The sequence below is a fragment of the Protopterus annectens genome, chromosome 5.part1 (assembly GCF_019279795.1).
Source record: "Protopterus annectens isolate FY-2018-M chromosome 5.part1, PAN1.0, whole genome shotgun sequence".
Lineage (NCBI taxonomy): Eukaryota > Metazoa > Chordata > Ceratodontiformes > Protopteridae > Protopterus > Protopterus annectens.
In genome coordinates this window covers 383525639-383552912 of record NC_056736.1, presented here as the reverse complement: position 1 = coordinate 383552912, position 27274 = coordinate 383525639, and the positions used below count along the sequence as shown (strand labels likewise).

At 37.6% G+C, this 27274-nt stretch overlaps 1 protein-coding gene across 1 annotated transcript in view; it reads left to right on the top strand.

The window, feature by feature from the left end:
* The window catches only part of LOC122803168 (extracellular calcium-sensing receptor-like), a 2339905-nt gene that overhangs the window by 2130519 nt on the left and 182112 nt on the right, over positions 1-27274 (top strand). The window contains exon 5 of the mRNA XM_044072784.1: positions 15989-16867. Coding sequence (XP_043928719.1) covers positions 15989-16867 — 879 coding nt within the window. The remainder of the gene's footprint in view (positions 1-15988; positions 16868-27274) is intronic.

The window sequence follows — 27274 nt, the reverse complement described above, 5'->3', positions numbered from 1 at the left end:
CCAAATTTCTCCATGGAATATAGATACCACCTAGGGTCTCCCCTGAAAAGGGGCCATTTGCCTAGGTTACTAACCTAGTCAACAAAGACTAAATAAATAAATAAAAATGAATGCTTCCTTGCACATTATAAAACTACTGTCATAGTATCCTAGTGGTAGCATTGTCGCCTCACAGCAAGAGGTACTCCCGTTTGATTCTTGGGTGGACTGCCTTCTGTGTGGAGTCTGCATGTCCTCCCCATGGTCAAGTAGCATTCGAAAGACATGTGTGAATGGGCGTGCCTTCGTTAAAGGTTGGGTGTCGAGCTGGCACCTCGGCACCATAAAAATCTACTGCCAATCATTAGCGGAGAGGAGTTTTGCTGTGGCAACCCCTAACTGGGAAAAGCAGAAAGAAAAACAATAATGTTTGCATAAAAAAGTATTAGTGGATACCTTTATGTTACCTGCAACATTATAGTGCCATTTGTAGTAAAAAAACACTGCTTGTACTGGCCCCCAACATGATATTACCCCACTCAGTTGACTATGTATTAAAGGAAACATGGGGAGCATTTCATATTTTTTCATAACATTTTCCCAACACTCTTCAATAATTCTAGCTTTGTACAGCTCATGGTGATTTTTTTACTGTGTATGCTTTCTGCATTATTTCATCTTACAGAAGCTGTCTGGTTCCCTCATGCAGGGTATACCATTCATTTGCTATTAATATTCATATCAATATTAAAATATTCTTAATTTTACTAACTTGCTCCTAAAACAAGCAGTTATAACTCCCCACTGACTCCCCAGACTCTGGAATAGACTGCCCATACATGTCAAGCAGAGCGCCTCTTTGGCCCTCTTCAAAAGGAACCTTAGCGATTGGATGGGAAATAGGAAATTCACCCCGGGGATCACATCAGTCACCCTGCTAGACAGGGGTCCAGGGAAGTAAATATTGTGGGAAGAAATAGCCAGGGAATTGTTATGGCTAGGCTTGTATAGGCCCTAGGGCTGATAGCCTAGTACCAACCTATGAACCCATGAACCTATGGATATGTTTGTCATGCATGGACCATCATGATTATGTTAAAAAAACAGTTAAACAATATCCCGGTTAAGCTTTACTGTAGACACCCAACCTGCTTCCCTTACACAGAGATATGTAAGCCGTTGGGTCCCCTTCACATGGTCGACATTTCAGAACGTCGAAGACCATATGGCCAAGACCATGCAGAACTGGCATCTGCAAACCATGCAGAATGGAGAGATTGCCAGCTTCCTCATTGTAGTGCAATCTCAGAGTTGGTATATTTAAGTTCTGGGGAGTGTGGGGGGCATGAAGGTAAGATTTTGTTGTTTTTTTTTTCCTTTTGTATGGTCAACATTTCGACTGTCAATCATATGGACTCGACCGTATGCTTTTTGACATTCTGCAATGTCCACCATATCAAGTAGACCCAAGACATTACCACTTCCCCACTGCTTTACCAGCTATCAAAGCTAGTGCAACACATCACATTTTTTAATCAAAATTTTCACTAAACAGTAGTACATGAAAAATATAAAATTTCTGTGCACTACAAAAAAATTATTATTGCATCTCTGAATATAAAGAAAAATGATGTGTTTTTAACATGGACGTCAAGATTCACCTCTTGAGCTTTGCTCTTGAGATGAAAATTTGGCATCCATGTCTCAAACACATAATATGTTCATTATGATTGTCAACCAAATCATAATCTTCTATATCTTACACAATTTCTTTTACTGTCATTTCTGTCTAACAGCCACTGTTTTGACCAGCCTCCCTGGCAAGCCAATATCACAATCTACCTTTCCATTACTAATGAAAATATTGAAAATATTTAACCATTCTCATAATTGTCCAAAATCATATTTCAGTTACTTATGTTCTGCACACGCCACAGTAATGGTTTTACTGCCCACATATACCAATTTAGGTCTGCCTCCATGTGTCCTTTCTGCTTAGTGCTGATGATACTTTTCTTGACATATTGCTGTTAACATGCAAATATTGCAAATTTTCACAACTGTGGAAAGAAAAAAAAACAAAGCTAAATATATGTCAGAATGTCTTCACATTGTCATGTACTTCTGCCAGTTCACCAATGACTTTGCAGTGCAAATGTGTCAGAATATGGAATTTTAACATACGTTTTTCAGAAGCAGCCTTCAATACCTTACACACACACACACACACACACACACACACACACACACACACACACACACACACACACACACACACACACACACACACACTTTGACGGAGACCTCCTCAGCTGTCATATGTTTTGTATTACCATGCATTTTTTGAAGGATATAAAATCTGAAATTCAAAATCTGTCACTAAAGTAACTGTAATCCTCAGTGATTTGCCACACATTTTATGACAAACAGAATAGAAATATGAGAAAAATCATGGATGTTCTGCAAAACTAGAGACTGTTCACAGACATGCACAGGCAGCATACAGGTTTCGCACTGGTAAGCATTTTTTAAGAATATTTTTATTACATTAACATATTTACAATATATACATAGAAAGGAAGAAATTAAACATCACATACATGGTAGCTGAACATAGACCCAATTGAATCATCATGGTAATCTTATACAATTAAAACATTAAGAGTCTTGGTATTTCAATAGTAACATTTATAGGCTATCTTTTTCTAGCTACTGCCAATGGACTTCAGAACATTTTTTTTTTTGTTTGGCTTTTACAGATAAAGGAGGTGCAACATTCATTAGTATTATTGATCTAGTTAAAGAATAAATATCAGACCATAACGCCTTAAAAACATACTTATTGGTCCCCAATATACATTTAATTTTCACAGTCCATAAACGTGTGCATCCAATCAGCTTTTACAACTTTACTACATCTCCAATGAATTGAAAAAGTCATGTTACTAAACTTAGATATTGTATAAGGAGTAAAAAACATTTTATGTATATATTTCCACATAAAGCTTTTCAGTATAAATTTGAAGTTGATTTACTGATTGAAGTAACAAAGCTTTATTCTTACCATCTATTGTGTCACTCAGTCTATTACTATCTAAAATGTTCCAGAATTTTGCATCAAAATTATTATTTATAATTAACTTATATAACATGTGCAAGCTTCCTTTGTATGTCAATTTACCTTCAATGATAGAATTCATATATTTATATAATGGAGGAATAGTGTTCTGTTCCTCTTCACTCATATTGTCAACAAATTAATTTAATTTCTTACTGATGGATAATAACTGGTCAACTGATTCATCCAACTTATAATCTTCCATTAAATATTCTGATAACTTAACATTTCCTTTTTCAAAGCAATCAGATCATAATACTAATTGATTCCTTTTAGTAAATTAATTTATTGCTGTTCTGAGTTTTCTTAAATCTGGAGGTTTGTACAATAGGAAAGCACAAAAAAATTCCATTTTGATATTAATGGAGTTTTTAAAACATATTTCTCAACTGTTTTAAGAATTTATTTCATATATGCAGACTCTATAGATTAAAATGAATATCCTTCTAAGTTAAATTGTATTAACTAGATGAAAGGATTGTTACATACTTCTAAATGATCATATCTGATAAACTATCCTTAAACTTACTATCTAGTAATTGGTTGAACACTAAAGTTTCAGTTTTATTATTATTAAATTTCAGCAGTGATACTTCCTGAAACTTTTCCATTTCCTCATCTATTTCTTTGATTGAATGATTTAAATATCCAATAGTTATTACAATATCATCTACAAAAACCTATATTTTAGACTGACAAACTGTCTTTCAGCATTTCCAGGTAAGGGTGAGCCACAGCAGAACTCTGGTCCGCTAACTGTTGCAAAAAAGAGTAAAATCCCACGATTGGAGGAACTCCCTGGTCAGCCTCAGTAAGAAGCTGAGATCCCTCATAAAATCCTCCAAAGCTAGTTATGAAAACAAAATCACCACTGATTCTAAAGACAACCACAAAGCATTCTATAGCTATGTCAAGAATCAATCAATGGCAACACTCAGATCTGCTCTGAGTTACAGCACAATGACACTAAATACACAGAACCAACTGATATTGCCAACATCCTGGCAGATAGGTTCAGTGCTAACTTTACCCCCCTCTCACCCCCTAAAGGGCCCATCTTTATACCGGAAGAATGCAAAGTTCCTGTAATCATGGCTGCACAGGTAAAAAACTCACTCTCCAAAGCCAAGAACACAGTGTCCAAGGGACCTGATAACATCCCAGGCTGCCTTCTACACAAACTACAGAATGAACTGGCACCTCACCTAAGTACAATATTCAATCATAACCTCACCTCAGACTTTGTGCCCATTGAATGGCGCACTGCGACGGTTATCCCACTCCACAAAGGAGGGTCACAACAGACCCCGGGAACTACCGCCCCATTAGCCTGATGAGCCTGGTCTGCAAGGCCATGGAACGTATCATCATGGAACTCATAAACAAAGATATTGGAGATCTCCAAACTCTGGACCCCACACAGTTCGGGTTTGTAAAAGGCAGATCATGTCTCCTAAACCTGATAGATTTCTTTGAAGTAGTCACGAAAGCCATAGATGAGGGTAAGGTAGTTCACACAGCCTATCTAGATCTCGCCAAGGCATTCAAAACCATCCCCCACTCTGGAATTATAAATAAACTCACTAAACTAGGTAAAAATCCTTATGTAACAAGATGGGTTGCCAACTGGCTTACTGACAGAACCCACACTGTGAAAGTAGCAGACTCCAAATCAGACTTCAGACAAGTGACAAGTAGAGTACCACAGGGTTCAGTCCTGAGTCCTCTCCTGGTTGGTATCTACTTCTCTGAAGTACAGGCTAACACAGAAGGTCTTTGGCTAACTAAATTTACAGATGACTGCAAACTAGGAGCCATAATCAAAACTCCTAACGATGTGGACATCCTACAAAAGGGCATCACTGAGACAGATGCCTGGTGTGAAAGCCATGGTCTGAAGCTCAATGCCAAAATGTGCATTGTCATCTCCTTTGGTAAAAACTCTGTACCCATGAACTACCACATAGGCGGTAGTCTAATTAACACCGAAAGTGTGATAAGATACCTTGGGACACAAGTGGACAGTAGTCTCTCCTTTGATAATTACATTGCCACAGTGGTCAGGAAATCCTTCTAAGTGGCACATCTCATCACAAAACTTTTCTCATCCAGAAAAAAAGAGGTCATTGTTCCCCTCTACTCATCACTCATTAGACCCATTATAAAGTACAATGCCCCTTTTTGTATGTACCTCACAAGACATCTACAACAACTGAAAAGGCCACAAAAATACCTCACAAAGAGGATTACTGGCCTCAAACAGATGCCTTACGCAGACCGACTCAAAAAACTCCAGCTTTACTCCATCACATATCGCCTACTCAGAGGCGATCTCTGCCTAACATACAAAGCTATGTCAAACCCACAGCTGTTGGACATGCTCCACTTAAAGAAATCCCAACCTTTCCGAGCTACACGCTCTAGGGACCTAAACCTTGTCGCCACAATAAACAGAACATGCTGGAGGGATAGATTCCTGTCCCAGAGACTTCCCATATGCTCGAACAGACTACCTATGTCAAACAGAGCTCCTCATTAACACTCTTCAAGAAAAATCTTGATGATTGGATGGATAATAGAAAATTCACCCCGGGGATCACTTCTGTGGTTCTGCTTGACAGGGGCACAGGAAAATAATTTTCTTAGGTGGCGAAAGCCAGGGTACCTTTTTGGCTAGGCTTGTGTAGGCCCTAGGGCCAATAGCCTAGTACCCACCTATGAATCTATAATGATTGTCAGTGAATTTTTACGATGTTGAGTTGCCAGCCTGGTGCCCAACCTTCAAAGAAGGTGCACCCACACATGTTCACACACTCACACCTACCTGCATGTCTTTAAATTCACTTGTCCATGGGGAGGACATGCAGACTCCATACAGAAAGTGCTCCAGCTGAGAATTGAACCGGAGAACCTCTTGCTGTAAGGTGACAATGCTAACTGCTGCACCACCGCTGCCTACTATATCGAGAGAACTTCTGATTCTCTAGATTGGAACTACTTGTTTAAAACTTTAGAAGCATTTGCATTTCCAAAACAATGTATTGGAAATAACAAATCTGTATACAGGCTGTAAACAATATGTTAAAATTGGATCTTACATTTCTCAAGGATTTGCTTTAAACAAAGGTACAAATTAAGGGTATCCCTTGTCCCCTCTATTATTTTCATTAGTTATCGAACCCTTTGCTAATAGTATAAGAAGGAAGGAAAAAATTTGATGGATTCCCAGTTAACAAGGACTGTCAGTCTCTATATTTTAGATTGCTGAGTATTTCCTTTGAGTTTATAAACAGAATTAAAAAAAAAAAGACTTACAGTTATATTTCACGTTGGAGGCTATCTTTGCCTTATAGTTTGCTTTAGCAGATTTGACCAGCTGTCTGATTTGTTTGTTTAGACTGGTGAGTGTTATTTTGGCACTATTTTGTCTGTTCCTTCTTGGCTTTGGAGAGGATTTTTTTTTCTTTCATTGAGTAGCCTATTTATGCTTGGGATCCACCAGGGTGATTTATTTTTGCTAGGAATCATAGGTTTGATTCAGAGAGGTACTGTCTCTTCTATGCAGCTATGAATGTTGTTGTACAGTGCTTTTGTGTAAAGCTTAGCAGGCCTCAGTGCTATCCAGGTTCGGAGGAGCTTGGAAGTTTAATAAGCTGTCACTTAGTCTGAGGTAACTGGTCATAGCAAAGCTCTTAACAGGTTTGGAGGTTAATGGGGGTTCTTGGTTAGCTTTAATAATTCAGGAAATGATTAAGATCTTACCAGGGCAGAGTAAATGCATGGGAGGGAGCAGCATTTCCTCATAATCATCAGTACTAGTTTGAAGATGTTTGTACCTCTAGTTGGGGAACTAACTAGTTGCTGCAGGGTGTTTGCACTGATGAAGTCCAGAAACCTCTGAGCAAGTGAATTATGAGTTGTATAAGTCTCCCAGTTTGTGGAAGAGTAGTTGAAGTCACCCATAAGTATGGTGTTAGACTAAATGTTAAGAGATTCCAATAGGTTTAGGTAGGAGGTGTGGTTTTCCAGAGTCATGTTAGGGGATCTGCAGCTAACAAGGATATGATAGGGGTCACACCTATGGTTAGTTGGGCATGGAGCAGCTCAAGTGAGTCATATTGTTGGACCAGTTTAGCAGTGTACTTGTCCTTTATGAGCACTGAGACTCCAACCTTTTTTTATCCTGAGCTGAGGTGGATCGAAATGTATGAAAGGCATTGTAGCCTTTGGAATGCTTTCCATGGTTCTGAACAATGTTTCTGTGACTACACATCTGTCTGCATTTTCCTTGGTAAGGAGTGCTTTATCAGTGTGCAATTTTATATTTAAACTCCTAGATTTGAGCAGCAGTACCTTTAGGTAGTTGTTAGTGATTTTTGTTATGTTGGAGGGTTTTACAATTTGGCACAGCCTGAAAAAGACACTATGGGTATCGATGAAGTTTTTGCCAGTATCTGGAAGACAAGTGGTGACAAGTATAAACAATTGTTGGCAAAGAATTATAGTTTGTCGCTCATATCTCCCCAGCCTGACAGACATTGGATCCCCTTGTTGTGACACCAGAAACTAAGCCAATTGTTGAAGTCAAGCATTTTTTGCTGTTACTGTGGCATCATCATTTGTGAAGGTAGGCTGCTACTCAAGGCTAGATTCGTACCTGCCTGGGACACATATATAGCGAGATCCATTACATCTCTCTTCATATAGTCCAGTGAGCTATGTCTTAAGTCATTTACTCCCACATAGACCATGTCATACTTGTACATTTGGTTTAAAGACCTTAGTGCATGCACGATCTGGAGGATCCTGGCTCCAGACAGACAGCTGCCTCTGATCTTCTCCTTGTTTAACCTTGTAAGGCGGATATCAGTATGTCTTACAGTGGAATCGCCACTAGCTAGAATGTTTGGCTATGTGACGTGTTGCCTTATGGGCTTGGAAGTGGGGCTACTATGATTTTCAGAGTTACGTGTTGTGTGAGCTGCTGTCTTTTTTGAGTGTGTAGAGAGCCACTGAGTGATGCTTTTAGGAGTTCTTGGAGGTTTGGGTGGATTACAAATGAGTACACTGGCATATGTGGTTTTATGTGTATAGTTTTTGCAGAACTTGAAACTATAAATCTTTTCTCAGAGTATTAATGACTAAAATTAGCTAACAAATATCTCCAAATTTTAATTTTTGATTAGATTTTCTGTCAGAGAAAAGTTTTCAGTAACAACGCTTTCACCAGTTGCTGCTCTTGGTTAGCCATCTTAGCCACGCCCACCTAGCATGCATTTTCTGAAGGATTTCAAGTCTGAATCTCACATATGTCATTTAGTGACTGTCAGAAAACCACATATTTTTTGACTAACACAAAAATATGAGTCAAAATCAGGGGCATTCTGTGACAGCAGGAAGGGTTGAGAGTATTGCATCCAAGTACACAGACACGGTCCCACAAAAAACACACACACGCACACGCACACACACACACACACACACACACACACACACACACACACACACACACACACACACACACACACACACCTTTCATCCACTGAAATCTGTCTCACAACTCTCAACTTCATATCCTCAGAATCAGGGATAGAGCCAAAAAACATGGGAGAAAGACATGCATTTTCAGAAGGATATAAAGTCTGAAACTTAAATATTTTACGGGCTGCAATTCTTAATAATTTGGTAGGGAAAAAAACACAATTTTTATGACAAATGCAACATACTTACATATACACACAGACTTTTATTCCATTTGGTGACCTCCATATATCACTCACAGACACACACACACACACACACACACACACACACACACACACTCTTACTCTGCATACACATATTCAGGAGCCTGACTATACTTATTTGCATCTCTGGCTACAGTGAGATCTACTGTGAACTTCCTTTTATATGCACACACACACAAAATCACCCATAGTACATACTTACTTGTTGCTATAGAAAATTACTGTTCCTGAATTTCTTCTGCATTGATCTTTGTCCAATTTCTCATTGATGGTACTCCAAGACTCTCCATAAGTTTTTGGTTAAATAAACAGGCAACACAGAGTTTCCTCAGTAACAGGAAATGGACCTTATGGGTGAACTATATATACACGGGTCTATATCACAATGTCGAACTTGCAAAAGTTCCATCATTGTAATATCAAACCCTAATCTCCGAAACCCAATAAAACCGAAAGCACAGAGCAGCAATTTTTTTTCTCAGGGAAAAAAATCGCTGTTACGTGACAAAAAAAAAAACTTAACCTTAACCTGAAACTGAAGTCGGGGGCTTCACCCCACAACCCCCCCAATGTGGGAGGCCGTGCCCCCCACACATCCCCTACTTAAATATACTAACTCCAAGATCACACCACAGTGGAGGAAATAGCACAGCCCCGAAAATGGCCCACCGATTTGTTTCCCTGGGAAAAAAGTCGATATGCCATGGCTTTGCTATTTTCCACTTTCGGACTTTAGGGTTCGATATTACATTGTTTGAACTTGTTTCAGTTTGAAGTTGTAATATAGACCCTATATACACACCTCTGCAGCTCCTGACCAGTTGCATTTACTTACAGAACTGGAGTGCAGAGATGTGATTGGCCAATTCACACCAGAACTAACATGGTAATATCAATGAGAGTCCAAATGGAACACTTTTATATCATTATAGGATTCCAAATGCATTTTTTTTCAAGAAAAGAAATGTGAAAAATGGGACTAGATTTGGAAAAGCTGTGAAATACTGTAGCTATTTTAACTCATTGCCTCCAATACAGTTCTTTTGAGTGTGTACCATTAACTCCCAGTGGGTGTGGCTTGAGCCTTTAAAAAATGAAGCTATCACCTTACAGTTCCAACAAATTCTCATTGACAGAGGTCAAATGTCAATGCGACTGTGTTTGCCATCATGTATGTTTCAAGATAAAATATTCTGATATGTAGCATGGTTTTGGAATTATTAATGCAAATATGAACAAACAATATTTGACTCCTAGAGGCACAGTAGGAGGTAACTGCACAAATGCCTGGAGGTGCACTTGGCTGTAATGAGGTAACTCAAAATTTTGAAATATTAGCCTTCACTTTTATCATAGTACAGATATATACAAGAATCTAAGGCATAAACATCTTACATTTAAAAGGTATCTTTACCACTTTTTGAGAAATAGAGGTTTAAAGACTCAGATGAGCATACTCATCACAGGAGTTCAGGAAACTCTCCTTTTCAGACAAGTACAATCTTGTAGGATGCACAACAACCCAAATTCTGTGCCAAATTTGCACATGTAGGAAGGATTGAGTTAGGTATCTGTGTAGACTTAAGTGGGCTGTGTGTTATAGGATTCAGAACTCTCACTCAGTTTGCTATGGTAGACTCAAGTCTGTAGATGGATCTGTATGTCCATATATAGCTGCCTGCCTGCTCAGCATTAATTTTCAAGTTCTGAGTCTATGTCGAGGATGGCAATACAGTCATTTCTATGATGTACTGTTATTGCCAAAGTTATATGAAGTGATACATTTTTTTAAAGTAAAATCTCACCAAATCAAATAACTTTTAACTTAAAATTCCCCATCTCATTTTTTTTGTTTAAAGTTAAAATTACGAGCATACTATTTCCACATTTCTCTCTTGCTCTCACAATGTAATCAGTTTTTCACATTTTAAATATAAAAATTGTGAAACAATAATCTAATTTGTTTTTTTGCAAGTAAGAATAATTTCATTTTGGCTCAATGCATCTACACTTCAATCACTAACACATCTGAAGTTGCATGTTAACTTCTCTAAAATTGAAAACTTTATATACATTTACACTATTTACATTTAATTTTACATTATATACCCTCACTAACACTCTTCAAGAGAAACCTTGACGAGTGGATGGGAAACAGAAAATTTTCCCCGGGGATCACTGCAGTGGCTCTGCTGGACAGAGGCACAGGGAACTAATGGCTCTGCTGGACCAAGGCACAGGTCCAGATAGCCTAGTACTTACCTATGAACCTATGAACCTACAAATGATTCAGCTGTATCTCACTGTTTGTGTAATTGTACAAAAGCTGGAAAAAATATAGCATCCAATATACAAGTTGTCTACATATCACAGGAGGAGAAGCTATAAGCATATTTAAAACTTTTAACCTTAAAGAAAGTGAAAAAAAAAAGTTAGCATCTATAAGATTTGCATTCCAGGCATACTGTAAACTAAATAAAAATTCTTCCATAAAGACAGGCTCAGCAGATTGTAGATACTTATGTAATGGACTGCAAGAACAGACTAAGACATGATGACTTTAATGAGTATCATAATGTATTGATTGGAGGTAGAAATTGCCTGTGACATTATAAACAATGAGGTCAAAGGCATATTATTGAGTAAATCAAATGTAAAACTTGATGAAGATTAGTGTGTGCCGAATAAGTGAAATAACAAGTATTCAGTAAAAGGGACTACATGATAGACTGGAACTGTAAGAACAGAGGCTGAAACTGATAATGATGATATCACAAAGCTAAAATTTTATAAGTGAAACAGAATGAAAACACTATACAAAGCAAATTTTAGATGGCACCCATCAAAAGAAATGAGGTTAAAGAGGTTGCTATGTAGTTACAGCCATGAGAAGAGGCAATGTAAAGTAAATAACCAGACTTTCAGGCTTTCTGAATGTCTCCAGTATTTTGCAAAAGTAAGTGAACTTAGAAGTAAAGTAAATGTACTCTCTCTCTCTCTCTCTCTATATATATATATATATATATATATATATATATATACATATGTGTGTGTGTGTGTGTGTGTGTGTGTGTGTGTGTGATGACCGTGCCCTGGCCCAGCAATCAAGGAGCCTCAATCCTCACCACTAACACCAGGGAGGTTGTCTCATAGAAGAGAGGAAAGCATAACTAATACACACAGTAAAGTAGAATTTCCCTTAAGTGCACGCAGAGATCACAGTCAGTCTAGGGCTGGTTGCTCCTTTGCTCACCAGGTCCCCAGTAATACTCCCCACTGGCACAGCTATAGGGTCAGGTCTCAGCCTAGCTGGGCAAGCTAGAACCTCTGGTACCCTCTCTGTCCAACCAGTGCTTCGTGTCCCTGCCAAGTAGCTGACACAATACACACACACTTTGAGATAAGTATTTATACAACTTCACAGACACTCCTGGGAAAGGCTGATACACATTCTCCAGCTGTGCCCTGTTACCCAGACCATACGGTAGTAATTATTGCCACCACCCAGCTAATAATATCAGCTACTAAAAGGCCCTTTAAAGGGTGCCCAATTATTACTGTGCAATATTATAATCCAATGGTAGTATGACTAACAGTCAAGGCTTACTTTAGAGTGGCCTATTACAATAACCTCTATAAATATGCAATGTACTCTAGAGCTTATCTTTACACAAACCAGCCACAGGTAGAAGGTTTTAAAAATATTTAATAATAAATAATTAAAACACAAGACAAAACTACTACACCACAGAGATATCTAAGAGTTTAGAGATCACACAGAAACTTAAATTAATACAGTAGGACAGATCTGATTTTAAAGAAAAATACTTAATTGATCTTTACTAGCTTTAACTATTCCTACAAGAAATCACAGTGCTAGAAACTTACATGTGAGCTTAGGCAGAGTGCTGAGTTAGATATCCAAGATCAAAATGCTCTCAATCTCTTGTTGAACAATAGTTTTCAAACACTCCAACAGCTCTGCTGAGGCCCTCATATATTACATCATTTTGACTCTTAGGTTTTCTCAGGCCACAAACTGCATTATTTAGCAATCTAACACCTGCTCAGAAACTTACAACAATACAAGGCATTTCACATATACACTCTAGCAGAAACCAGAGCAATAAAGCACCTTCCATATGTAAATTCTGGTCATGAACTTTACCCTTAAAACAATGGGCATGAAACCTTCATCCAGACTCACTGGAGCCAAATTATAACATGAAAGGGTCACAGCATGCTACACTGGGCCAGTAGAGTGCAATGTTGTCACATATTTTGCAGTTCCACATTTCACAGTATTCTTTTACACTCAAAAAAATGCCTGTATTTTTACATTTATTTACAAATGCCAGAATTATATATCAAATTCTATTTGACTAGGCTGGCAGCCTTCGCACATCTATCCCCAATCATCATTATATATATATATATATATATATATATATATATATATATATATATATATATATACTATATACTAACAAGGGGTTAATTTAGAAAGTTTATACATGTTGCTAGAAGCACCTATTCAAGAAATCTGGCAATTTGTACCAAAAATAATAAAAAGCTTTAAGTATTTAGCACAATATGAAAAAGAGTCACATGCCAGATTTCATTTAATAGTGAGTGATTGCCCCATTATCGTGCCTGAAAAACAAGTTCATAATTTTTGGAGGAATTTATACAATGTTTAAGTAATGTCAGTAGAGATGATGTGGGATATATATTTTTATGACAATGACAGCTGTCCTGTATTTATCAGTGAAATGATTATTAAGTTTATAAAATTATTAAGACACATACAGCAGCTGGTCCAGATGGATTGAATGGATTTTTTCAAATGAATATACTCCAGATTATTGTCCCATCCTTAGTTAAACTTTTTCAGGAAACTTTATACACTGGTTATGTACCAAATATTTGTAAATAGGCTTTTATGTTTCTGCTCTTTAAAGATGGGGACATAATTGTAGTGACCAATTATAGACTAATTAGTTTAACCAGTATTTTGGGGAAATGTTTTGAAAGAGTGGTCTTAAATTTGATGTCATGATTTCATGGCAGGTAGCTCATGTATTATAAATATTTTGGGTTTCTATTACTCAGTCTGGGAGACTTTGGATAATATTTTACCAGTGGGTGTGGTGTAGCTAGACATGACTTCAGCTTTTGATACTGTACAGCACAGTAATATACTGAAATTAAAGGTAAAAAAATAATCGTTATTTGGTTAGATGGGTGAAATTGGCTTCATGGTAGACAATGTAGGATAAGGACTGGTGATAATTTATCTAATTCTAGGATACTTAAGACTGTTAGTCTGATGAAGGGTGTATCCTGAAAGCACTTACTACATTTGTATCAACATTTACTGTTTTAGCCTGGTGGTCTATGGAGTTTTTTCGTTGATTTGTTCTTGTTTTTACCACTGCAGATCTTCAGTACCTTGGTACCTGCTTTTTGTTTTCTAGACTGATATAAGGGAAAAACTAACAGTCCAAGTATTAACTCTTTTGGCATTCCTGTGGTGGTGTTGGTGAATATGTGGACATTATTTACTTTTTTGCATGAAAGGACATATTGGAGATTTTTTATTTAATCATGCTAGCTAAGAAAATCCATTACGCACTATTTCTTCAGTTTAGGGGTAAACCATAAACATTTTCTGGGTAAGCAGCTCACTTGATTACACAGTGTTGCACACACACACACACACACACACACACACACACACACACACACACACACACACACACACACACACACACACACAGACACACACACACACTATATGTGACCATGGTATTGCCTTTCTGACTGTGAAGGCATTCAAATTTCTCTAAAATTGCAATGAGTTTTTAAAAATATATATTTTTTAAACCTATTGCAGAAAGTAACTTAGACGTTAACTAATTTCTCAGTTTGATTTTTAAATCACTGTATAGGTGATATAAACAAAGATGCTATTCTTAGCAAGCAAGAGGGAAAGTCTTTTTTGTTATCTCTCTTTAACTAAAGCTCTTAGTTACTCAGTAATCCAGACCTTTGGATATCTAGATATCTACTGTTTATAAAGAGAAATATTTATAAATGAGAAACAGAAGATAATTTAGGAAGAATTATAGGGCAGTGTTTACCTTATCACATTTTACTAGTTTATTGTGTGGAGAGTCTGATTAGGAAAGAAACAATGTAGCCAGGATTGATGTTTCATGCTTGTAATAGTTTTTGGGGTGCTTGATTTATTACTAATAATGACAAACAATGGACAATGGACTTTCAGTGTTGAAGCTAACACTACTATGTGGGTTATACATTTGGCAATGCTACAAATGCCCAAATCTTTGGGAGGGGTCTATATTATTTCAACGAACGCTTAAAATAGCAAACACTGTTTGAGCAACCCAATAAAGTCGAAATCCCTAAATCCCAAACACACAGGACAGCAATTTGTTCCCAGGGAAAAAAAATCACTATGCCGTGTTCTGGACTTTATCATTTACTCCACTGTAGTGCGATCCCGGAGTTGGTATATTTAATTGGGGGGTGGGGCAAAGCCCCCTACTTTATTTTGTGTTTGGATTTTTTTTTTCATTTTTATTTTTTTACGGGTCAGCGATTTTTTTTCCCTAGGAAAGAAATCGCTGTTCAGTGTGTTCAAGATTTAGGGATTTCGACTTTATTCGGTCGATTAAACAGCATTCGCTATTTTAAGCATTTGCTGAATTAATAAAGACCCTTTAGGGGAGTGGTTTCCACAGTGTGATTTGAAAAAAAAAATGGACTGGAGACAAACTTGTGTAGGCACTGGCTGTCTATTAGAAGCACAGAGTTGTGATTCTTTTTCAAAGTACAGAAAGATAAAAAAATCACTCAACAGAATGTTGCTTCATTTTTCTAGCTATAGTGAGAGAGGCAATAGGACATCATCAATGAGTATAGTTCTGGAAGTGAAGAATATATCATACAGAATAAATGCCCCAAACAGAATAGTTATTGCAAATGATCACATATATTCTAGATTACGTATATTTTTTTACCAACAATGTTCCACTGAGTCTAGCTGTCATCTGGCTAAACATGAGTCATTAATAATAATTTCTTGTAATAATTATAATACATTTTTTTTCTTGTTAAGGTTAGTTATGCATCTTCCAGCAGACTTCTCAGCAATAAAAATCAGTTTAAGTCTTTTCTTCGTACCATCCCAAATGATGAGCATCAGGCTACTGCTATGGCTGACATAATTGATTACTTCCGATGGAACTGGGTTGGAACAATAGCAGCAGATGATGACTATGGACGCCCTGGCATTGAAAAGTTCAGAGAAGAAGCAGAGGAACGAGACATCTGTATTGACTTCAGTGAACTTATCTCCCAATATTCTTATAAAGAAGAAATTCAACATGTGGTTGAGGTTATTCAAAATTCAACAGCTCGAGTCATTGTTGCATTTTCTAGTGGTCCAGATTTGGAACCTCTGATTAAAGAAATTATCAGACATAACATAACGGGAAGGATATGGTTAGCAAGTGAGGCATGGGCTACCTCCTCTCTAATAGCTATACCAGAATTTTTCCATGTTGTTGGTGGTATTATAGGAGTTGCTTTGTGGTCTGGTAACATACCTGGCTTGCATGACTTCTTGCAAACTGTGCATCCCAAGCAATCATCTAGCAATGGTTTTGTTAAAGAGTTCTGGGAAGAGACCTTTAACTGTTATCTCACAGGGGAGCAGGTTACTTCTAAAGCTTCAGTAGTCTCTAATAAAAATGAGGAGCAGAATTCACAAACTCCGAGCAACAGAACATTTCGTCCTCCTTGCACTGGTGAAGAGAACATCACAAGTGTAGACACTCCATATCTCAGCTATACCCACTTACGCATTACCTATAATGTCTATTTGGCCGTGTACTGCATAGCATATGCCTTGCAGGATATCTATACCTGTACAACAGGGAAAGGCCTCTTTACAAATGGATCATGTGCAGACATTAAGAAAGTTGAAGCATGGCAGGTAAGGTAATTAAAAATATGACTCATTATACACTGTAAGTAATGTATAAGCAAAAATTGATACTGCTAAGTGCCATTTAAGCAAAGTTAAGCATATTTCACAAAATACACAAAACCATGAAAAACAGAAGACATAAATGTAGTCACACGTTTATGGTTAGTTTAAAGAGAATGTTTTCAAGGACTATAAAATAGTTATAATATTTAACTTGGTAAACAATCATACACATACTAAGACACACACACACACACGCACACACATACACACACACACATACACACACACACACACACACACACACACACACACACACACACACACACACATGCATGATTGCTCACATCAGTGCTTCTGATGTATAGCTTGAACTGGCAGTTTCTCATTTGCTCATGTGCTGTTGCATACTCTACAGAAAAGTACTTATCCTGCTGCTTGAAATGTATTATAATTTAACATCAGGCTTGCAGCCTCATATAGACAGAGTGAAACAAATTTTACATTGCTTGTGTTTTACTGGAGTTGAAATCATAAACTATTGAAGGGTGAGGATGGGATGCTCAGGTCCTGAACAACTGTATTTTTTTTTTTTTTTTTGCAGGGGGTTTGGGGCGTGCCAGGGGTTTACCCCCCTGCAAAAACATAAAAAAATTACACATACCTGCAAATTATATATACCTACTCTAAGATTGCACTACAATGAGAAAAATGTAGATTTTCCAATCCTCACTGTACTGTGATTTGCATTCAACATATATAGGTAGTTCAATCTTCTAAGTTCCAATCTTGTGCACTGCTGCTGCTGTAAATGTTTGTTCTTCTCACCTCAGTTATGTAAATTTCAGTCTTCTGTTAATTCACTCTTCTAAAGTAGATCAATATATATCTATGTATGTATATATATATATATATATATATATATATATATATATATATATATATATATATATATATATATATATATATATATATATATTTATATATATATAGTTCTATTTTGTATGAGCAAAGTACTTACTGTTGAATGTGAAATACTGACATTAAGAAGTTTGAATGTACAGAATATTGAATACCCTCAATATTGATCAACAAAAGATTAAGAAAGGAAAACTATTTCCTGTCCAGATATTCAGACTAACTCCCATAATGCTAGCCTCAAATCTGTGTGAATAGTGCCAATGTTTTTTAAGGTAAGGTGTAGGGTTAGGGTTGGGGAAGGGCCAGCGTTAATGTTAGCACCCATTTCTAAGGTGTGCAGGAGGCTCCAGTACACAAGATACAATCAGACAGACAGACAAACACACACACTAACAACATTACACCTATATCCTTACCTAACCCTGGCCCTGATCCTAATCCTAAAATGCATATACACTTGCACAAAAACATACAAAACCTACACTGTCACCTATTCCAGACCCTAGCCTTAACTCTCAAACACATGCACAAACACTCTCAGCCCTCCAAACCCCACTCATCTGTCTCAATGAAACATATTGTTAACATTTTGACTGTTTAGTTATCCATAATTTTGACATAAAATGCAACCCCTAACATTTGTCAAACAAATTGACATTTGACAAAATGCAGAGGAACCATACATATATACCTCTGTACATAAAGACAGATAGATATTGTCTACTAGTGTGTTAAATGGTGTGGCAAAATATAGAAAGCATTTATTTTTGAGTTATTTTTGCTTCAAATGCAGGAAATTTAGGGTTAGAGCAAAGGCTTTTTTTAAGGGATAGATTTAATGGTGTGTGATTGGGTATGTTTTGGTATATTTGTGGGTCAGAGTTAAGGTTATGGCTGGGTTAGGGGATAGACTTAATTGCTGCATCCTGATCTGAATCCAAGCTTCTCTTCTCCCATCTTACATTCTACTACTCTGCATATACGTTTATCAATCATCCTTTCTCTCTCCAGAACTGTCATGCAATGTGATAGGAGTTTGATGCCTCTGAACTGCTCACAGCTGTGGATGTCTCCTTTGTTCTTGTACACCGGCATGAGTATGCTTATTCTTCAGTCATCTGGGATGAGCCTTTCTCTCCACACTGCTATTAGTACACTCAGGAGTCATTTCTCCCATATCTCACCCAGCATCTTTATCATATCTGTTGTGACCTCATCTGAGCCTACTGCTTTCCCTGACTTCATTTTCCTTAGTGCTGTTCTTACTTCTTCTAGAGAGCACTCCTCCTCTCTCATCATAGGCTGTTTTTGGCCCAGTACAGCTTCTGTGGGGTTTTCTTCATTCAGAAGCTGCTGGAAATACTCCTTCCATCTGCCATTGATGTCCTGTGGCCTAGTGAGCAGGTTGTTGCTGGCATCCTTTATGAAGGGTGTTTGACTATCTTCTTTATCTTTCTGTCTTTGCCTTCCAACCTGATATAGTTTCTTTGTGCCACTTACTGAGCCACTTTCCAGATGTTGGTAGAGTCCCTCTGATGCCCTATTCTTTGCTATTGCAACTTTTTTCTTAGCTTCTTTGTTAACCGACCAGTAGTCCTTCCCAGCCCGGTAAGCCTTTTTTTCTATCTCCCACTTCTTCCTGCACCCCAGTCAGGAATCATAGAAAAACTCACTAAGCTTGGCATCAACCGCTATATCACTAGGTGGGTTGCAAAGTGGTTCACAGGTAGAACCCACAGTGTGAAAGTAGCTGACTCCAAGTCAGACTGCTGACTAGTCACGAATGGAGTTCCGGTCCTCTCCTGTTTGGTGTCTACTTCTCTGAAGTCCAGGCCAACACAAAGGAACTCTGGCTGACAAAGTTCATAGACGATTGCAAGTTGAGAGCTATTATTAACTTCCCAAGTGATGTTGACATCCTACAGAATGGCCTCACTGTGATCAATGACTGGTATCAGAACTATGGCCTTAAACTCAATGCCAAAAAATGTGTCATCATCCCCTTTGGGAAAAACCCAGTTCCCATGAATTTCCACATTGATGGTAGTCGACTAAACACAGAAGGCGTTATAAGAGATCTGGGAACACAGGTTGACAGCAACCTCTCTTTTGACCACATTGCCACTGTGGTCAAAAAGTCCTTCTATGTGGCACATCTCATTACTAAGGGTTTTGCATCCAGGAAGAAAGAGGTTATTGTCTCCCTCTACTCTTTCCTCATTAGGCCAGTCATCGAGTACAATGCCCTATTTGGCATGTACCTCAGTAGACACCTGCAACAACTATAGAGGCTGCAAAAGTACCTCACAAAGAGGATCCTAGGCCTTAAACACTTGTCCTATATGAACAGACTCAAGAAACGCCAACTATTCTCTGTCTCATATCTCCTACTTAGAGGCAATCTCTGCTTGACTTACAAAGTTATGCCTGACCCAGGTCTGTTAGAAATACTACGTCTAAAGAAATCCCAATCCCTTCATACCACATACTCCAGAGAACTCAACCTCATTACCACAATTAACAGAACATGCTGGAGGGACAGGTTCATAACCCAGATACTGCCCATGCTATGGAACAGGCTTCACATACATGTCAAGCAGAACACCTCACTGACCCTCTTCAAGAGAAATCTTGATTAGTGGATGGGAAACAGAAAATTCACCCTGCGGATAACTCCAGTAGCTCTACTCGACAGAGGCACTGGAAACTAAGGGCGGCTAGCACTATGCCAGGGTAATCCTAAGACTAGGTTTGTTAAGGCCTGTGAACCTATGAAATAGTAGTATCGTTCTGTACAGTATGGAATCAAATATGTGTTTTTTGATTATCATACGCTTCATGAACAGGTATGAAAATGTAATTCCTATAAACAGTTGATAAGTACCTAAACATTAGAAATTTGCTATATTACAAAAGATGTAGTAGTGAAGTTGTGTACAGGGCATTTTTCATTTATTAAGAATTAAAGCTGAAGCTGCACTTTCTTTTAAACACACTTTTTTTACAGAAAGTACACTATTTGATAATATGTATTATTTAGTGGAGCCCCATAAAATACCTATTAATATGGATACTTAGGATGGCTATATTCTGCACAGACTTTCTCACATCCCTGAATGGTACTTCCTAGAATTACACAAAGTCAAAAATGATTAGTTAATTTAGTATTAAGTTTTTGTGCTGTAATTTGATGATATTCCCCTTTTGGAAGGTGATTTTATCTATGGAAACCATTAATGGTCATATGTAATGAGGTTAAAAGTAAATAATTGTTAGCAATATAACTAAATATCCCTAGTTACTGGTACTGGTCATAAGAAATAATAATAATGATTGTTTCAAGAAGATTCATTAAGTAGGCTTGGTTCTTACACTCATTATTTACTATAAAACATCTTTGATGCATAAAATAAATAGTTTTTGAGTTGTTAACATAAGGAAATGTTATATTTAGCACTGAAAAAGCCTGAAACAGCTGATTGCAAGCTGGTACTTTATATGAAGAGATAATTTGGATAAAATCTTCTGCAAATGTTATTAACTGTTTCTAAGATTGCAAAGTTGTATACAATTCTCTTTTTTCATGCATTACTGTTCAGTATATGTCCTTGTTTTGATCTTTTTGGTTTATTTTCTTAGTACATTTTAATAACCCATGGTATAAGTCACTCAAGTAACTAATTTGAATATATATATTTTTGGGGGAAGGGGAAGGAAAATTTGAAATTCCTGTGTAGATATAACAGAATTTGAGTTATAATAGAGGGTCTGGATTGTTTAAATTGTGTAAATGCATATGGTGATTATCATAATAGCACTAGTTTCAGTAACAGTAATGTGGAGGTTGTTAGTCTACCTCAATTGCATTGTAACAGTCTCATCATTAAAGAAACATGTACTTAATTTATCCCATCGGTTGAATACTAGCCAAAAACAAACGTAACCTGGTCAGTGAATCTGGTACTACCACAATTACTGAATGAAGACAAAAAAGAGATGCACCAGAACCATGAGAAGGGTCCCCTACAGATGATTGACATTTTAAAACATTGACTTTCATATGGCCAAGACCATATGATCGAAGTTTTAAAACTTTGAATGTTCTGAACAGAGGTCTTCATACAGTGCAGAACAGGAAAATTTCCCTTTTCCTCACTGTAGTGCAATCTCAGAGTTGGTGTATTTTTCAATAGCAGGGGGTGTGTGGGGGTGCAAGCCCCCCTGCAAAAATGTCCAGGAATTTTTTTTTTTTGTTCTGTTTTATTTTTTTTCAGGTGTTCAAACTTTTGAAATGTAAATCATACAATCTCGGCCATATGAAAGTCAATGTTTTAAATCATCTGTAGTAGACACACACACACACACACACACATACACACACACACATATATATATATATATATATATATATATATATATATATGTGTGTGTGTGTGTGTGTGTGTGTGTGTGTGTGTATATATATGAAACTGTTTATTATACGAGTAAAACTTTCACAGTTAAAACTGCTTCATCAGACATGAAAAGCAGATGTCTTAAAGGACCACTATGGAAAAAAATTAAAAAAAAAACATGTATTTTTTAACTTTTCCTTAAAGGGCAACAATGGAATTCCATTATTAAATGCTCAACTTCTCCATCCTTTTTCTCCACATGTATTATCCATGTTATAAGAAACAACAGCATAGCATTTAAAATATTTTGAATTGACTGTTTCTCTCTGCTAGAACAGTACCTTACTGTACTGTGGTGGTTTCACTTTCATAAGACTTTTATCCCGCCCTTGCTGCAGACTCCAATTCACTGATGTCATCAACGCCACTGAATACAGGTCTGGCCAGTTGCCTCCTCAAACTGACATCACCATGACTGTCCTAAAAACCCACCCATGCTGTGATGTCACAGCTCCCTGGTCCTTCACCTACCCATACAGAAAGTAAAGGCTAGAACAAGGAAACAGTACATGAGTCAAGTCTCCTGCTGTGAGCTGTCAATCACAGCAAGTAACAGTTCAAATTACCCTTAGCACCTTGACAGCTAGGGATGTTAGGTGTGAAGGAGGATGGGAGATGAGTCAAAGTAGTATAATTCAGGCTTCACAAAAACATGCAGTTTAGCCATTCTAAAAAGAAGCAACAGTAGAAAGTACTTTAAAGGTCTGTTCTGTGGCATTTGCACTGTTTGTGTTTTAAGTAGTAATTTAATGGCATGAAATGTTACTTATAACTAACTGACTTAAAGACAGCAGTCTATGCATGTAAAATCAATGCAGTGACAGGAGCATTAGGAAGAAAAAGGCCTGCGTGATGTAACTTTTTACAAATGAGCACTGCATTTTGGGATACCTAGAGGCAGACTAAACAATCAGAATTACTTCAAGATACCAGACCCCATGTGGTCAGACTCAGAAATTGCATATAAAAATATTTAAAAAACTGTAAATAGTCCCAGAGTGGTGTTAAAGGGGCACTATCTCGTTTCTAAAATCAGTTGCTTGCTAGAGACTTTGTTTACATTTTAGTGCAGTGTAAGTCACATGTTCACACAGAGGCAGGATTTTCAGAGAAGCTTATTAGCATACTGATACTGCAGGTCAGATATCACAAACTTCAGTGGGGGAGGGAGACTTTACAGCATGTCCTTTTGTATTTTCCTTCCCCCACCCATAGGCTATTAGATTAGTTGAGTGACTGATTTTGCATCAGCCAGAAATGCTTTCTAGTCTCTCACACACACACACTCAGATCTGTAGCCTTTGCAGCAGTGAAATTACATTTTCAGTATGTGCTTGTTTTTTTTCTAAAACTGATTATCCCAGCCTAAGCAATTGTATTTTTTTTGTTTGTTTTTCTTTCATGATTGCTGTTACATGCTTTTTCCCCTTCACTAATAATTATGTTTCATATTGTCAGCAGTAGTGTTGCTTATTAGTGCATTTACTCATGCAGACATACATTTATAAGACAGTTTCCCTCATTTCACAGGACAGCATTGCTTTGGACAGTTGCATCTTGGAAACAAACCCACTGAGTTGCAAATGTCCTAATATTCTAGAATAAAATCTTACAATGTTTCAATAAAAATACATGTCAGATTTGAAACTGAATCTTGTTACTGAACCAAAAATATTTTCCCATTAATTGACACCCTTCAGGAATCACAGAGTAATTGACTGTATAATACTGATTCCATCCAACTGAATTTATTTTCTTTTTTCTTCCCTGAACTGTGGTAAAATGTTTGGATCTTTCAGTAGTTTCCTGAATATTTGAATGCAAGAGAGTGACACTGGTTAACACTTGAAAGTTGAGGCAAATGTAGTCTCTGCATTTCTGTATATTTTCCTATCTGTGTGCATAAGTGTGCTTGCAAAATGTAATCTAAGTTTATATTCAAGTGTCTGTAAAACCACAGTCTTGCAATGCCTTACTGACCGGCTTGCAATTCTAGGCATTCTTGAATGTTTGTCAAATTTGTATGTGCTGGATATGTGATGAGTTTGTTTGTTTGTGTCTTTCGGCTTTTTCCTGGTTAGGGGTCGCCACAGCAGAACTCCGGTCCGCTAATGACTGGTAGTGGATTTTTATGTACCGGGTTACCAGCCCTGATGCACAACCTTCAACAAAGGCACACCCTATTCACGTATGCCTCCACACAGAAGACGCTCTAGCTGAGAATCGCTTGCTATGAGACAACAACACTACCGCAGCACCACCACCACAGTATATAGTGTGTATTTTATTAAAACTCTGTATGTAGTGCACATAACTGTTTTAGTGGTATACTTCACTGGTAATATTAGAATTCTCCTAGCTTTTCTCAAACTTGCCTCTTTTGTGACAGATGGCTGTGTTTTTTTTCAAATCTTTATTTTATTTTTATATCATTAACAATAATTTGATGTACAATTGCAAAGAAATGGCTGTGTTGATGCGACCACTTTCCCCCTAGATGGAAACAGATAATTTAAATAAATGCATGTGGTGTCATTAGGTGTTTATCATATGTATTGCTTTGGTGGTTTAAAATATATTCACTGTATATGTTTATGTCTTTATAGATCCAAGTATATTTGTATGTCCACACACACACACACAGTGGATATATACATATACACATGCACACTCTCATACACTGGCATGCAGGAGGCATTTTGACTAAGGTGACAGTATAACTGTGACTAACAGCATTTGTGTCACTGACCCTTTACTGCTAGTTTTACAACTAAGAGTTTTTTCCATTTATCATATGCCATTTAACAAGAGTATTAAAAGTGTGACTCAGACTACAGAAACTACAGACCCATAAGCTTAACCAGCCTTATCTGTAAGGCCATGGAACGAATCATCATGGACCCAATGAATAAGCACGTAGGTAAACAAACTCTTGATTCAACAGATTGGTTTTGTCAAAGACAGGTCATGCCTGTTAAACCTGGTAGACTTTTTCAAAAACATCACCATCACCATAAATTAAGGCAAATTGGTGCATACAACCTATGTTGAATTAGCAAAGGCCTTTGACACAGTCCCACATTCAGGCATCATTGATAAACTCTCCCAGTTAAATATCAACCCTTAGTTGTTAGGTGGGTTGCTAACTGACTCACTGACAGATCACACTAAAAGTTGGGGACTTTATCTCAACCAGCAGACACTTTAGCAGTGGGGTTCCACAGGATCAGTGCTGGACCCCCTATTGTTTGGAATATACTTCTCTGATGTTCAGGCCTGAATAGAGGGGCTGTGGCTGACTAAGTTTGCTGATGACTGCAAATGAGGTTCAATCACTGAATTTCCAAACAATGTCAATATACTTCAAGAGGGACTTACACAGTAACCCGATGGATAGTCAAATGGCTCATGGATAGGACACATGAAATTGTGGGGGGGGGGTTCCACCTCCACCAATAGGCTAGGCCTGTTACTAGTACTGTTCCACAGGACTCAGCACTTGGACCGCTCCTGTTTGCAATACACTTCTCTGAAGTCATAGCAAATATGGAGGATCTTTGCGTGACCAAATCTGCAGATGATTGAAGTTGGGTGCAATGACTGTTTCCTCCAAAGATGTAGATACCCTTGAGGAGGGTCTGAGATCAAATTAACTGGTGCCAGAAACATGGCCTAATACTCAATGTCAAAAAATGCATATTTATACCCTTTAGGAAGAAGACCACCCCTGCAAATTGCAACACTGATAACACTTGCCTAAGAGTAGACCCAGTGGTAATGGACTTGATAACTCAGGTTGACAGTAACCTGAACTTTGATCACCATGTGTCCATGGTGGTGAGAAAACCTTCTATGTGGGGCAAGTTATAAGTTATGGCATTGCATCCAGATCTAAGGAGATCATAATCCCACTATGCTTAGCCCTCATTAAACAAATGCTCATGTACACTGCACTCTTCAGCATGTACCTGACCAGGCACTTGCAACAACTATAGTGGCCACAGAGATTCCTCATTAATAGAATACAGGGTGTAAATAACATGTCCTATGTGGATCACCTCAAACCCTTGTCCCTGTACTCAGTCTCCTACAGTCTACTGAGGGGCAGTCTATACCTAGCCTACAAGATCTTCTCAGATCCAGCCCTGATGAATATGCCAAATATTCTCAAAACAAACAGCACAACAATTACCCATTCTAAGGATCTAAACCTCATCTGTGACATAAGGAAAGTATGTTGTAGGAACAGGTGTGTGCTTGAGAGATTACCCATTTTCTGGAAAGGACTTGCCATGTATGTGAAACAGAGCTCTTCTTTAAGCCTATTCAAATAACATTTGGACCAATGTATGTGAAATCATAAATTCACCCATGCATATCACCTGTTGCCTTTATGGACAGCAGCAGCTTACAGATGTTCTAAGGTACAGGCATACAACAAAGCCATTCTAGTCCTTGGGCTTAAAAAGCCTCTATGGCTATTAGACTGGTAACCTGCAATAAGCATTTCTTCTAGTGATTTTCAAATACATGAAATTGCTTTCCTTACAAATTTGTGTAACAAGAACACGTTGGAATCTAGAAATACATATAATAACCAAAATCAGCTATAGCAGAATGTAGAAAAAAGGCAATGAGCTTCTATTTAAATAAACTATACATTACTGGGTATGACACTGATGTATACAATGCATTTTATATAGCATTCGTTACAGACAGAAGTAGGTTAAAAAAAAAAAAGACAACTGGGTACACAAGTTCCAGGATAAAAAAGTGTGCAATCCTCATATGTGCACTGGTTCCAGGACTGGAAAAACAGACAGTGTAGAATCTTAATGACAGAAACATTCCAGCAATGGGCTTAGGCCAGGTTCAGGGAGAGGATGTCCTTGCCCCATTGTAGAAGAAAGTAGTAGTCCACAAGAACTGATGGGCCAAAAAAGAGCCCTAAAGATGATAGAGTGGACTACTAAGGATAAGAAATAAATTATGTATAGTTACTTTTATGCAAGAAGCACAGAATTTCCAGATAGAAGAT